Source organism: Malurus melanocephalus, unplaced genomic scaffold, assembly GCF_030028575.1.
Source record: "Malurus melanocephalus ecotype Western Australia unplaced genomic scaffold, MMel_1.1 scaffold_83, whole genome shotgun sequence".
In the NCBI taxonomy this organism is placed as follows: domain Eukaryota; kingdom Metazoa; phylum Chordata; class Aves; order Passeriformes; family Maluridae; genus Malurus; species Malurus melanocephalus.
Window position 1 is genome coordinate 798,418 of NW_026623315.1, and position 15,506 is coordinate 813,923.

General features: G+C 36.9%; 1 protein-coding gene across 1 annotated transcript in view; it reads left to right on the plus strand.

Annotated features, from left to right (window-relative positions):
• The window catches only part of AVL9 (AVL9 cell migration associated), a 39,281-nt gene extending 28,198 nt beyond the window's left edge, over window positions 1–11,083 (plus strand). The window contains exons 11-16 of the mRNA XM_057367706.1: window positions 2,034–2,168; window positions 2,955–3,174; window positions 4,554–4,671; window positions 5,389–5,442; window positions 7,420–7,508; window positions 8,331–11,083. Coding sequence (XP_057223689.1) covers window positions 2,034–2,168; window positions 2,955–3,174; window positions 4,554–4,671; window positions 5,389–5,442; window positions 7,420–7,508; window positions 8,331–8,425 — 711 coding nt within the window. The 3' untranslated portion in view covers window positions 8,426–11,083. The remainder of the gene's footprint in view (window positions 1–2,033; window positions 2,169–2,954; window positions 3,175–4,553; window positions 4,672–5,388; window positions 5,443–7,419; window positions 7,509–8,330) is intronic.
• Window positions 11,084–15,506: the final 4,423 nt, after the last annotated feature.

Genomic DNA, 15,506 nt, shown 5'->3' on the forward strand with positions numbered 1-15,506 from the left:
CCTTTTAAAGTTACTTCTGTTAATAATAGAAGTTATATAGTACATCTTACTGTTTTGTTTATAATGTAATAAATTTTTTTAAATAAACATTTGCCCATTGTAGAAGATAGAAGATTAAGATTTATTTCCTTAAACTGGTGAGATTCAAAGTGGTTTTTCTTTYTTTGGAGAGGTTTATTTGTGTTTCCTTTGAGAATATTGTATTTTATGATTGTGTTTAAGCTTCTCACTGTAGCTTTCATTGGAAATAGTGYACTGTGTGGGCCCAAGAGAGCAGCTCAGATGTCACTGTGCTGTATTGCCTCATGTCACCATTAGAAATGCTGTTTYAACAAAGATCTGCATCTGGTGTTTGTCCTTATAATCTGTCTAATGTGAACAATRGCCTGTAAGTTGTATTTAGTCTAGTTCTTTGAAAATACTAARTAGAAAGCTAGGATGAAATAATTGATAAGGGGACCTCCAAGTGCATACTTTTGTTTGCTGCTAAGCTCATCAAATGGAAAATAATTTTAAGGAAGTTTGCTGTTTCTACGTGTTCTTCTGTTCCACAAAGGCACTTTTCACTTGAGTTCATCCAATGTAATTAAAGCAGAAAAGCCTTTACATGTCTGAATTAGAAGAAAAATCTAATTCCAAGTTACAGTTTTAAYCATTTACTGTAAAGTTTACATCTCTTTTAGAGCTTTTAACCTAGGGTTGTTTTATGCCGTGCCATGGAAAGACTAATAAATCTGACAAATTTGAATGGGAGGAGGTTTTRCCAGGTGGCATAATACATTATCAAGGTACACCTGAGCATAAGGGAAAATAGCTTGTGGTACTTGYTTCTTTTGTACCAGTTCTGTAAGGTCTAGTAGGCATTGCATTTGCAATGAAAGAAAGGAACATGTTCATGGAAATAAAAGTTGTTGCACTTACAAATGTACATTTGGAAGCTGACACTGGATACTTTAAATAGTGAAAAAATTCCCAGASTTGCTACTTTAGTATACAGTAGTTAAACCTTCCTTTTCCTGCTTCTTAAGCTGTATTGTTTGAAAACATTCCATTTTACGTTTGTGATTCCTTTCAAAGCACTGTTGTTCCTTTGACACAGGCTGTTTGTTTTCAGCTGATAAGTGCTTMATCTCTAAGGCCATCCCTGTGTCTGATACAGCAAAAGGGAGTAGTTATGCTCTTTTCTTCCATATGTTTCCMATTGCCACGTTCTGGGTGATAAAGTGTGTGTGCTCTTTGTTTCTGTCCAGTGTGCCATTAGGCCTTGTGAATAAATTGCTTTGGGCTTTGTGCAGCTGAGCAGCTGGAATTAKATGTCAGGTATATGTTGATCCTATATTTGAAAAAAAAAAAAATACCTACATCTGCCTCTCAGTAATCCCTCAATGACTAACTCAAAGCCTTTTTCCAAAATGTTTTGGGGTTCTTTTTTTAATTGGAGTGTAGGATACTAGATTAATTTACAACCCCTAACTGGCTAAAAAGTGCAGTGTACTGTTTTCTATCATGCTCCTTCTTAAAGCAGGCATGCATATGTTTATCAAAAATTGATTGCTGTCCCAGGTGTCTGGAAATATTCACCCACACAACATGGAGGCAGTCTGTAGCTTTCCTGCATTATGTGCCTCACAGCTACTGGAAGACATCATGTGCACAACTGGAGAGATGAATCCTTATCTCCATTGGCTTATTGTCTCTGAACTGACCTGAGGCCTCACTCCTGTTGCTTATTAATGTTCTTATACATAATGTTCTGTTGCCTTATAAACACATTTAATTCTCGTCCTTTGCTTTGGATTTCAGTTTCAGTCCTGAGACTGAAAGGCAGCACAATCTCTTGAAAAATTTAATTCATGTGGAATCTGGTGACTTTGTTTTGCAAATGTAGTGTAGGAAAACAACAGATAATTATGGCTGAAACTGTAATAAGCAAGGTTCATTCTGGGTGAAATGTGCTGGCTTTTTTTACGAAAACCTCTGGATATAGACACTTTTTTAAAATGTTGTTTCTCTAAATGTCTCTGTTACTCCAGGGGTACCTTTGTTTGCCCTACATGGCGCTGCAGCAGCATCATCTCCTGTCGGATGTGACAGTCCGCGGCTTCGTTGCGGGAGCTACCAATATCCTGTTCCGTCAGCAGAAACACCTGAGTGATGCAATTGTGGAAGTATGGATCTTTGCATCTGAGCTGGGGGGAAAATGGGGGGAAGCTGAAATTCCATTTTAAACATAGCTTTGCAGTTTCACATGCATACCCAAATTTTGAATTCTTTCCGCATGGAATAAATTCTCAGTTGCAGAAGTTTATTAAATTTCTGTGACTTGAGAGGACAGGATTAGATAAGCTGTGTGAAATTATTGTCTGTGTTTTCATATGTATCCAATACTTGAATTTGAAGGGCACTTTTTAAATGTTRTTGTGTTGGTGGTGTAATTTTATTTTTCATGTCATGGGCTTTTTCATGGGTTTCTAATGAGGTCTTCAAAACTAAGTGCTTGCAGATAAGAATCAGATGCAAGTACTGATTTGACTTCCAATTTAATCAAGAGGGTAAAAACACAGTACCTAAAAAACCAACTGTGTCACTTTTGACAAATAGACACAACTATATAATCAGCATCTGGTAACCTAAGATGGTTCCATATAGGTAATCAACTTAATAAATAGAGGTGGTAATCAAAGAGCACCATMATTCCCCTGCCAAACTTTCTGCCAAATCCGGCCAAATAAGCAGCTTTTACTGTGTGCCAGGGAAATGATCGAATTCTGGATATATCAGAGCAGTATCTGACTTTCTGAGAACAGTTAGTTCATTGTTTCTTTGGCTGTTTGTTTCTTCTTGGGATTTTGGGGGAATGAGGATTTAAATTTAGGTAGTAATATGTAGCAGTGTAAGTTTGTATAAGCAGTTTTATTTAGWTAAATGTTTACCCTTGGAATTGTTTTGAACAGATAGAAGATGCTCATGTACAAATCCACGATCCAGAACTCCGTAAGATCCTGAACCCAACAACTGCTGACCTAAGATTTTCAGATTACTTGGTGAAGCATGTAACTGAGAACAGAGATGATGTGTTCCTTGATGGCACTGGATGGGAAGGAGGAGATGAGTGGATCAGAGCTCAGTTCAGTGCTTATCTTCATGCGCTGCTTGCTGCTGTGCTRCAACCAGGTAGAACTGATACCTTGTCTAGGGTTGGACATGGGGGTGGACATATCAAGCATTTACTCTGTTGCTGTCAATGTGTGGTCTGTCAGTGGATCTCCCTCTGCCTAAAGTTTCATTTTAGGCTCCTTTTTCAATTGTCTTTGGCTACCTGTGTTATTTCTTGACAAGCTTGTCAATAATCCTTAGTTCACAGCATTTACAGACACTTTCTCATTAGGATGTCTCCTTCTTCGTGATTTAATTAAGTTTTCMTTGTAACTAGAAGTACCTGAAACCTATATAGGGTGAGACTCTAATAAATCTGAGTGTCTTCTGGACTGTATTGCAACCTGAAGTTAATTTTGRGAAACTACTTGGATTCAAGGAGACATGAGGTTAAGCATCTGCTTTCAGGAAGTTTTACTAGACTGTTTCAGCTCTTTTTCCTTCTTGCCRTGGTGGAGATCCATATAAGTGAAAAATGTCATCTACAGGCTTTATAAGCTTGTGTTTCCTGGAGCTCAACAGTTTTGCTTTACCTCAGAAGGAATTCCCTATCTTCCAACCTTTTGTGCGAATATCAATAAAAGAATCAGTGGTTTTTATTTGTTCAAAATGTTTAGTTTGTCCTGTACTCACCCTGTTAACTTCACTCTGATAATGATTTTTCTCTATTCACAACAATTAAATTCAGATTTTGTTTTGTGGTATTTGTGGGAAAACAAATAGCATTGAGAACTTGATTTTAAAATCTGAAGATGCCAATTTCTTGGTCTGAYGAAATTAATATTTTAAGAGGATTACCAGATTGATATGAAATATCAGGGTTTCTGGGATTTCATACTACTTCACTGGCTGTCTCTTAAATTATTTCCTATACTCTTCAGTGTTTTAAATGGGTTGCTGTTRCAATAAGTTTATTCCACAGTATTTCCTACTGCAGTTTTGGAGTGAATTTGGGAGTTACTTAATTTGAATGAGTAATAACAGCAAACCCTGATGTATCTGACCAAAACCAGTGCAAATGGTGTTTTTGTTCTTTGTTGCTATGTGGCCATTCTCTTCCTTTTCCTGTCATTGCCCAGAAAAATGTCAAGAGACATAAGTTTGGATGATTTTTTCCCCCAGTTGAACTCTTGGAGTTTTATAATTGAACTAAAAATAAGAAAAGTAGGTTTTTAGCTTCCCCCCTGCCCCCCATATTGTCCTTGTATTGTATATTTTTGACACTTTAAAAAGAAATGGTTTTTTTAGTACCAAGGTTTTAGTACTGGAGTTTTAATTGTTATTGACTTGACAATAACCTGGAAAAATGAAATTTTTCTTTGCCAGAAAAAAAACTAGTTTGTCTTGTAATTACATCCGTAATGAATTTCTGCAAATTCTCATATTTAATTTGTCAGACAATGAAAAGATTTTGTCAGACTTCGGAACAGCATTTGTAACAGCCTGGAAAAATACCCACAACTTCAGAGTATGGAATAGCAACAAGCATCCAGCTCTTGCAGAGGTAAATTCTAGGTAAGGAAAGTTTACTATTTACTCTAATTCTGGGCAGTAGTTTTATGACGGAAAACATATCCAGAATCAGGAAAAGAGAAACTTGAACAAGTCGATTGTCTGGCTGTCCCCAGCYACAGAAAGTTAGTCATTCCCCAGTAATTGTCCTCAGATGGCTCTGCTTTTTATTAATTGCTTCCAAGTGTACAGGGTAGCTGTGTCCAAGGTTGTCACTGATGGGGATAGAGGGGAGCTGCTGTTTCATGGGTGTTTTCACTGAAAGATTTGACAATGCCAGGCTTGGTACCACAGTAGGCTGTGCATTGTTTTGTTTACTGTGGGCTATTACTGTACTGCAGGGAGTTTTGTTTGCTTTTACTTTCTCAGTTGCTGTAGTCTGAAAAAGGTTTTCCTTAGACCTGCAAAGCTCTTTTGGTCTACTTAAGGGATGCTTTTTATTTGCTCTGTGTTGCTGGAAGTAGGTTCTTTTGATTTAGTCTGAAAAGATTGTTAATATCTGGCCTGTAAATAGAAGGCACCTTAACAGATAAGAAATCTGTGGCTGAATAGTCACTGCAACCCRAAGTTCTGTGAAGTGACAGAGTAGTATATGTACAAAATATTTTTTTTACTTTTTTTTTGTAAGGCACAAAGGGGAGTACAGCTAACAATTATATGACACATATTCATCATGAGAATAAAKAATAATTTTTTCTTGGGTTTTTCCTCCTCTTTTAGCCATCCATTCCAGGGACAGTACTCTGTATCAGATGTCAAGTTAAGATTGTCACAGTAAGTACATAGTACTTTGATTTGTATTTTTTTAAAGTGTGGTCAAATATCAATAATTGTGTAGCTGTTGTTATGATGAACTAAACCAGATAATGATTCAAACTGGCTGTCTTCATGAAACAATACTCAATGTTCTCTTGCAAAACCTCGCCATATCTAAAGATAAATAATTTGCCTGAAATAAATAATAATTAAATAAGAAAGGCCAATGCACTCTTTTGTGTTGGATTTTAATAGAGCCTAGATTTTTTGCATTGCAATTATAAGGCTTTTGTACATTTATTTTTAATTTGTCAGTTAAAGCTGTTAAAACTTCTGTTTTAACAGAAGTTAAAATGTTAAAATGTTAAAATGTTAAAATAAAACTGTTAAAATGATTACCCTTTAGATCTCATTATTAGAAGACAACAATGTTTTATTTTTTTCCTTTTAATAAGCTGGGTTTCAATATAGCATTGTTCTGAAACTCAAAGTTCACTGTATGCATACTGAGATGTGGTTCAGTTCCTTCAATTTACAAGTTTCAAATGAGTTTTGCATAGTTTCTTGCTGTACTACACTCAGCTGAACTTTAAGTTGGTGGCAACGGCCGCCAATAGAATTCAAGTCCAAAGCTCAAGGGTGCTTGTTTTTGCTGTAGCTGTTCAACTCTGATTAAAGCCAGAATTCAGGCTGGGGTTTATGCACCAGGCAAAATGGATTATTTTCTCACTTAAATGTGATGAACCATAAAACAACAGTCTCTCCCTCTCTCTCTCTCTCTCTCTCTCTCTCTCTCTGTCTCTCTCTTTTATTAATGAATGATCTTTCTTCAAAGACCTAATTTGAAAGCTCTGGAGGTGTCTGTAATGTTGGCCTATTTTTGTTGCCTTGTTTGAGAGGGGAGTTACTAACTCTTCTGGATGGTGTGAGATCACAATGTAAAAGGACCAGTAGTTCATAGTGTGCTTCTGAGTATTTTGACAACATTGCCTTTATTCTGCAGATGGGACTTAGATCATAGATCCTCATCAGAATTACGTGCCTTTGCAAACTGAGCCCAAATTTGGTTTTGGTGTATTCTGGTTTTTCTACTTTTTCCATCTACACTGAAATTTTTGAAAATGGAAAAAGAATATGGCATGATGTGTTGTTAAGTTTCACATTAAGGGGTTTGCAAAGCCTGAAATGTGGACTTGAAAGTTACAGTTTAAATCTAAATGAGATTATTTTCAAGTGATTGTACTTGAACTGTAAAACTGATTYCTTTTGTACTTTTCTTTCCAAATGATGATAATGTCTGTTATTTTCTTGCATTTCTTTAACAAAAGCATGAGTGTAAACTGTCCTTGGTAAAAAAAATAATCTTAGACAAAGGTACAAAGTAAAATCTGTTCAGAAAAAAAAAGGATTGATCAGTAACACTTGCTATTCTGTTTGAAGCTCATGTATTAGGGCTGAGAATTCTCAAAACTGCTGCAAATCTGAGTTTGTAATTTAGATGCTAAATGTATTTTGGTAAACATTTAGGAAAGAGTGAGCATTGTAACGGGCTGCCCATGGAGGTGGTGGAGTCACCATCCCTGGAGGTGTTTAAGGAAAGACTGGAYGTGGCACTCAGTGCCATGGTCTGGTTGACACCGTGGTGTTCAATCATGGGTTGGACTTGATCTCAAAGGTCTTGTCCAACCCGATGGAATCTGTGAGAAGTTGAAAGTGTACTGTATGAGAATGAAACATTGRGTTTTCATTTGGAAAGAAACATTTTGATTTGTTGTCCTGCTGGCAGCATCTTTTCTTCCTCTGGGAAGCTTGCCCAACTGATCCCTGTGGATAAGATGAATGCAGGAATTGGACTTGACCATATATATATGAGCTATATATATGTATATGCTCTATAAAACTGTGTGTAATGATACATACTTTAATGAATTTATTTACACATGGGAGTAATMAGAAGTCAGTCAACTAACAGTCTTCAGTATCTCTTTCGTTTAGCTCAGTGCAAAACAGTGAACGTGGAAAGAAGATTGGAAATGTGATGGTTTCTACCAGCCGGAATGTTGTACAAACAGGAAAAGCTGTAGGTAAGAAATGTATTTTAAATCAGYTTCCATCTAAGACGTGTAATTTTTGAAGAAGCATCCTATTTCTCAGTTGTATGTTGTTTTAATCCAAGTGTATTTTATAGCATACACACAAATCAGAGCAAAGTTTCAAAGGGTGAAGCTGCTGATTGAGGCCAATTAAATAATGTAATAGTGGAAAGAGAAGCAGCTAGACAAAGGAATTAGTGTACATTGGAAAAGCAATGTGGCCTGGAGCTGAATATGGGAAGAGACATTCCATGTTATCTTTGACCACACCACCTTCTGCATTGTGTTATTCTCACATTTATATCACTTGGACTGAAACAAAGCTGGTAGAGGTCAGAAAAAGTTCTTGTGTCATTTTCTGCAGATTTTGCAACAGTCTGTAATTTTCTGGAAAAGCACCTGTTGCACWTGAACAGGGGCATCATCACGTTGTTATCTTGCAGGGCAAGATAATGGGAGTTTACCTATTAAGGGGTCTGATAGTTGTTTGGCAATGGCTGWGCCAAAGATTGTTGAACTTTCTCTTTTATTTTTTTGAAGTCTGTCTTGTCTTTTTGCTGTGATGCACTCTGGCCAGGAGTGCCTTTCAGCCCAAAATCTACCAAACCTTCCCAGCCAAAGGGCATTGTAGGCCATTTCTGCTGAGTTACTCTGTTCAAGTTATTTGAACATTTTCTGACTCAGACTCTAGAACTGGATTTTAAATCTTAAATTGGACAACTGATTGAGTGATTTTTAAATTTTTTTTAGTATTTCTTTGTAGCAACTTTGTAAAGATAACCCTTCACTATTGATCTTTGTTTTGTATTGCAGGTCAGTCTGTTGGAGGAGCCTTCACAAGTGCAAAATCAGCTATGTCTTCATGGTTTTCCACTTTCACACAGTCAACCCAAAGCCTTGGGGACTAAGTGCTGGTTTGGCAGAATGCTGCTGACTATTTCAGGTGCAATCTTTCTCTGAGCTGTAAAAAGACCACTCCAAAATGTGGGAGTGGATATTAACTACCCAGGACCAAAATAAGGTATATATTGCTTGCAAGCAGATGTGGAATGTTATTATTCACTTTCACTAGAAGTATAGAAGAATGGTGTCACCATACAATGGGATGGCATTTGCAGTATATTGGTTATATTTAAAATGACTACTTTTCTTTAAAACTGAGCCTTTATAAAGACATTAGCAAATGGGGCTTGTTGCAAGCCAAATGTGTTTGACTTTAGATTTGTACATTTTCTTGGATGTTGAAGATATTTATGTAAAGTAGTTATATTTTTCAATCCAGATAGCCAAATGTTTGTGAATTCTTGTTAGAAATAAGCAGAATATAATTAATAATTCTTCTTTTAGGTTGGATTTGAGAGAAACTCTGCAACCCTTAAAGGGTGGAACTTTCTTGCTTTTATGTGCAAACTGAAATTAACAAGGTGCAGAGTAAGACTGTGGCTGACAAGGGGTTTTTTTCCTCTATTCTCTGTATCCATTTAGAATTATTAGAGTGAATCTCTCTCTAGCTCTCTTTGTGTCTCCAAATCTGTGTGATAGTTGCAAAATCAGTAGTTTTCTTCATGTTATGCAGTAGGCCTTCGTAACTTTGCATATGGTTTGGCTGAGTTTTTCCCCTGRGATGTGAATGGGATTCCAGTTGAAGAGATCTCTTCAGGGAAAGTATTACGAGACATTTCTCCCAAATTGGGATTGGATCATAGACAGTTTTGTGAGGTCCTGCTCTATTAGGATATAATTACAACATTAATGTAGTTGCATACATATGAATATGAATTACTAAACCCACCCAAAACGAGCACAGTAGCAAACTCTGTGTGGTTATTTTTTTCCCARTGAAGTGTTGAGGACTCTTCCAAATGAAAATCAGCTATGTGGATTTTCTGTGTCGACTCAGGGAATGTGCTATTTGGATAATTGCTTTTTTCATAAGGAAAGTATCACTAGAATTGAGAGTAACTAGAACAGCTCAGTTTGTATCCTTGTGTGAAGAAATATAATAGTTTATTGGAAAAGAAGTAGCATAATGCTGTGTTTCCTATGTAACATGCATGGGGTGTCTTCTGTATGCAAGCGAATTGCACTTCCTACATTTCTTGATTCCAAGGGAGATTATTTCCTGTTTTCTTGCAATGTGCGTGCCTCTCTATGCCTTCTTCATCCCCACAAGTTGCTCTTAACATTTTCTACATTACATTATCAAGTGTTCCAACTTTTCTCTACCAAAAGGCTCTTAGTTTATTGCCTCATCAGTATCTGTCAGCATTTTGCCATGTTCTTTTCTGGGGCCAAGATTTGTTGTCATGGTTATTTCTCCTATTCTTCAAATAAAATACAGCAGCTGTACAAGAGATAAACAAGAAGGCTTGAATGTTTTTAAGAAATTATGTTTTAATTTCTCATGTGCATTTGTAAAGCTAACAGAAAAGCCACACTTGCATCATACTGTCACTGTCCAGCAACTTGGTTTTCAGTTGTTTTGCTTCAGTGATTTGGAAACATGGGATCTGGTTTAAAGATGCCTTTAATTTTTTTCCAGGACAGACTAAATAGAATGACTGTGGAAAACTTTAAAGTAAAGAGCTAATTGGAATAATTTGATTTGAGAAGGGCAAAAAAGGCCCCTAAAGCTCTGCTAATTTATTGCTTCTGACACAAAAGTAAGATGTATCTATCAAATTGCAACTCTTGCTCCAGGTCTCTGTGTGTCTGTGTATATCCCCTAAAACTTCTGATGCTCTTTTCTGTCTTATTCCACAACTCTGTAATAGACATTTATATATTTTCAAAGACTAGGTATTACTTTAGATGCAGTGAGGTAAGACTAAAGCTGTTTATTCATGGTGGGTCTAGAGCTTTCTGGTTCACATGCAGACAAGAAAATAGCCCAAAATAATCACTTGCTTTTGTGAAATGACTAACATATTATCGGCTGTTTGGGATTTAGGTGGTCAGGGTCCAGGTTGTAATGCAGACTGAAGAGAGGTGCCTAAAGGATTTCAGAACCTATAAAATTAACTTCAGCAACTTAAGGCATGCCTGGGTAGATTTGAGTATAGGAGCTCACAGTGGTGAGTTCTAGAAACTGGGCAAGTGGTTGGTCTCACATGTACAAGCTGTAGAAGCAGGACYTTCAAGGATCCCTTCTCAATATCCTTAACTTTGTCACCTCCCTTCCTGAGTTTTCTCTGTTGAATTTTCCTATGCTCCAAATTTATATGGCAGATTTACTAGCTCTCTGCATTCCCCTTATTCCTGCAGATTCCCTTGCTGRCCTAGGGGTTTTAGAAAGCAGACCTTCATTTGTTTGTTTGTTTTCTGGTGCGTTAATCCCAGGAAAGACAGAACAAGGGGCCCTCATCAGCTGCTTGTTGCTTTGTACRGTGACTCCGTTGTGATTCTTCACAATTTTTCTCTTATGGACAAGAAGATCAGACAGATCTTTCTCTGCAGCATTTTTTTCTCTGTCGTAGAACCAAACATACAACCTGTTTATTTTCCTTTCTTTACAAATGACAGAATAAAAAACTTTTATTTCGTTTCAGTCTTTTTAAGAACTGGCACCCTGCTAGCAGTTGGACTCAGATTTAAACTCATATTTAAACAGTGATTAAGACTCATGGAGTGAGTGGAGATGAAGTGATGTTCTTAATTAGATTCTTCATAATTAGTTGTGTTCATTAACATGTGTGTTTGCTCTCCAGTTTTTGCTTAAGCTTCCTTTTGGGCTGTAGGAAGGCATGAAGGCACTGAGGTTCACCTAAGCTCATGTAGTTCTTTTCTTAATTTAGTGCTTGTAACCTCTTTAGTTAAATCCAGTGCAAATGCAAGTTATTWTCCTCTCCTCTGTTTGAAAATTTCCAGTGCAGGTATTATTAATTATTCAGAAAGATTTAGGCAGCCGACATCCATTTCAAAAGCGCTGACATCCATTTTGGCACTGTAAGAAGCGGTGAATTGGTGACAGTGCCTCTAACCAGTCAGCTGTGAGGGTGTTGTTACAGCTCGGTCCTGATTTGATGTTGCAAAGGTATTTTTGGCTGCCAACATGCAGCACACACTGACTTACAGGTAATACAATAGCACACTTCTCAACTTTCTGTCATCAGAGGCATCACCCTCAGCTTTCTGGCTGTGCCAGCATTTGAGGAACTGCCTGTTAAGCGTAATAGATATAAGTCCCCCAAACTCTACAAGACTTAAGTATTGCTGACCTTATATTTCATTTGACTAAAGTGTTCAGCATCTTTCATCAGTCATTTTCATGTCATAACCTTAATTCCTGTACACATCTTATACCAGTTTCCTCAAATATCAAAATTTAATTTTTAGGTCAGTGTTCTGGTACATTGTGTTTGTTTGACTTTGTATGTTTGTTTTAAGCACCTTTGTAATTAAATATAATATTTTGCCTAAACAAGCTTCTGATTTCCATACAAACTATTACTAAGCAGAGAAACTAATGTGGYAGTATTTAATTATAAAAGTGAAGGTATGAATGCAGTTTAACTTAGAAACTATTGCTTGATAATTGAACATACAAATAATTTATTTGATTTTTTCTCGTGCTACTTGAAAAATAAAATACATCCAGTCGATTTAAATTCCTGTCTGCTCAAAAAGCTGTATTATTTTAATAAATTAATTCTACCAGAAGACACTTGCAGGCATCTGGTTTTGATATTGGCAGCTGCTTGTAATTTATTGGCAGTCTTTTTGAAATTTGTCTTCCATTTAAACTGATTATGAATGCTGCTTTTTGCAAATTTAGGATAAGAGGATCCTCTTGTATGACTTTTTATTCCCTGTGGGGTGCTGCTCTTTGGGAATTGATTGAAGTCCTCAGGAGGTCACCAACCTCTTTTACATCAGTAAGAATTTCAAGTACAACTAAAATTTTGGTGTAGATTTAGCTTCAAAGTAACTTGCAGTTCCTGTGGATTGTGACATCTGATCAAAATCAAGATGCTGTGTAAATTAATTGCTGCACATCCAGTTCTCTGCCATAGTGAGCTGTTTCAAAACTGCAGAACTTCTCCTGCAGCTGTTGCTGTACCTGTCTGAGAATGATTTGGTAAATGGGTGTTTCCAGAAGGAGGAAACTGACTGCCTTGGGGAACGTTTAGATGTGAATTAGACTAAGGTTATGTCTAGAGAATGGTTGCACTTCTCTAAAATTTGTTACTGTTTTTTTTCAACCGTGTGCAAATACTTGTRCAAACCCACTGAAAGATAAATTTGCATCATGTTTTTTTTGCACTGCAGTTTCACTTTCTTGCAGGTATTTGCTTTTCATTAAAAAGGGCAACGTGGAGAGTATTCATTAAAGGGAAAAACACTACATTATTGTATTATGATTAAAGGCATATGAAAAATTGCTTCATGGTGTTTTGAGTCTTTAATGCTTTATTAGAGAAGGGACTGACTTTAAAAAGCATGCACAAAGCTTTACTTCTGTGATGTTCATGGTCTTGACCCCATTCTTTAACAAACATCGGAAACAGTTTTTGGGTTCATTAAAAAATACAGAGATGGATGACTTCTGTCAGTTAAATAGTGACCCTTATTCAGATTACCTTATTCCCTGTAAATTCATCATGTGTGCATAACATCTGTMCACAATTGGCTTAATCTCAGTTGGGATGGAACTTGGAAGTCTAGCTGTCTTGAGTCAAAATTSTTTAATCATACATTGCTCCTCTTGTAATAATACTTCAAAATCAAAGTGAGTTTTTTTTTTATTATTATTTTTACTTCCCTACCTGAATTTATTGACTAATATTGATGAAGCACAATTACTGTTTGCCTCAGCAGTAGCAGAGAACACCTACAAAATCTTATTTTCTTGTCTTAATCCAGGTCACCAACAATGGGGCATTGCTTTCTAGATCAGGTGAGCATAATCAAGTAAGAATGTTTAGACTGAAGGAAGAACAGTTATGTGAAGCAGATGTACAGGTATTGTCTTAAAAACAATATGGGAAATAACATCACTTGCATACTGTATGAAAWAGATGGAAAATACTAGAGAAGGAARTTCAGTTGATTTCTCATTTCTGAAGAAATGCACACAGATATACAGTGCAGAATTTAATGGTCCAGGCATATCAGAAAGTGGCAAAAAATAACCTTGGGCTTATCATACATACCATAAAAAGAACTGTGCTTCTGACCTTTGCCGCTATGAATAATTTGTGTGTCTRTGAATTTTGCCATGTGCCAGAGAGCTGGCTGAAGCATATGGCAACTCTTGAATGTTGGAAATTGTTTCTTGGTTTTTTCTCTTCAGCAAAAACACATGTTCAGCATTAAATTAGCTAGCTGTGATTCTGGCACTTCCCAAATAAAATCACAGTATCAAGATTTATCTTGATGTTTAGCACAATCTGAATAGTCTTTAAGGTTTATATTGCATCATTGCCTTTTATTGTTGGTTTATTTTATTAGTAATACCTTTTACTGCCCTGCTTACTGGCTCTTTGGTCATATTAATGCAGTAGAGTGCCTGTGTGTATCCAGTACAGTTCCCAGTTTGAGGACATGAAGTCAGGTAATGCTCCAGGTGACCAGTCAAACTTCAGCACTGCAGCAAGGCCTTGTTTACAATGGCWAAACTTTCTCTGCTGCAACAGAAGTGCCTGCTCTCACAAGTTAGACCAGGTCTACAAGGGCTGTGTGGTATAGAGCAGCAGGTGAGATTCTTCTCTTTCACCTTCCTGCCCATTCTTTCTTCCACATCAAAGGCTCTGTGGCTCAATACTGACCAAGGTCTTTCTCTCACCTGCTGGTTGGGGCTCTTCACTGACCTTTTCCATACTGGAACTTGGGAGGTGTGTGAAGATGTGCAGATGTTGTATCGGCTGGTTCCTGGCATCAGGAGCCATCCCTGCATTTTATGGAGTCTGCTGATACTCCTTCTCTGGCTTACAGGCTTTGTAAGAACTCTGCCTCGCTGAATTGTGCTCATGAGAAATGTTGTAGGAGGGAGGTATTTAAAATAGTTCTGAAAGTGGAACTAAGCAGAACTTTGTGTGGCTAATGTTAAGCATGAAGTGGAAAGAAAGTGGTTTTAAGGGTTAGCCTGCTTCAGAGTATGCCTAAATTGAAGTTCCTTTCATGTAGGAATCCAGAGCAAAAAACAGAAAACAAYTTGAAGGTAGCTGGAAATGGGAAACAAAGGAGGAAAAACACTAGCTTGCTAATAAATTCAGTGGTCTGCAGGTTTGTCCACAGGTGTTCCTTATATGTACTGCAGYGTGGCAGGTGCTTGTGCATCTTAACAGAGGCATTGAGAAGTGAAATGAGAAATATTGTGAAAAACAGTAGTGTCTTAAATCTTAACAGTATTAGAATGTTATCAAATTATGTTCCCACCAAACTTACGTATCCATCTGATCCTGTTCTCTSTAAAGCTCAGCACAATTTACTGTTGCAGATCTTACTGATCCTCTTAYAACAAAAATTAAATTTGCAATTGCATTTTGTATTTAAACAAACTGGAAAGAATTAGTGAATGCATTAAAAATTAGCAGAGGCCAATCACATTTTTATTACTGTAGGTAAGGGAAACTGAAACCATGTAGGACTGACTTAAATTAGCTTTCAAGAAAAGAGGTAAACTTTTTTGCAGATGTAGCAAGCTTGAGGACATTAGTTGATTCATTGAAACTTGTATGTAAATGTACTWCGAACCCAAGTACAGGTTGAACAGGCTAAGATTAAGCTGAAGCTTTTTAGTAAGACACTAGTTAGAACTCTGTGAAGGCTTTAATTGTATTTGCTCTGCTTATGAAATGAGAATTGCATTTTTTTCATCTGTTGTCTTTGTTCCTGCAAAAGTCTTTCTCTATTTCTGCTGCTAGTGACCACTTCCAGGCAGATGACAATGCTTTGCCTGCAGTTTCCTTCTTGAATTATGCAAGGAAAGAATTTGGACTTGAGAATAGCATTTGCCAACTGTTTTCCTTTGGGGCTGAATACTGGCTC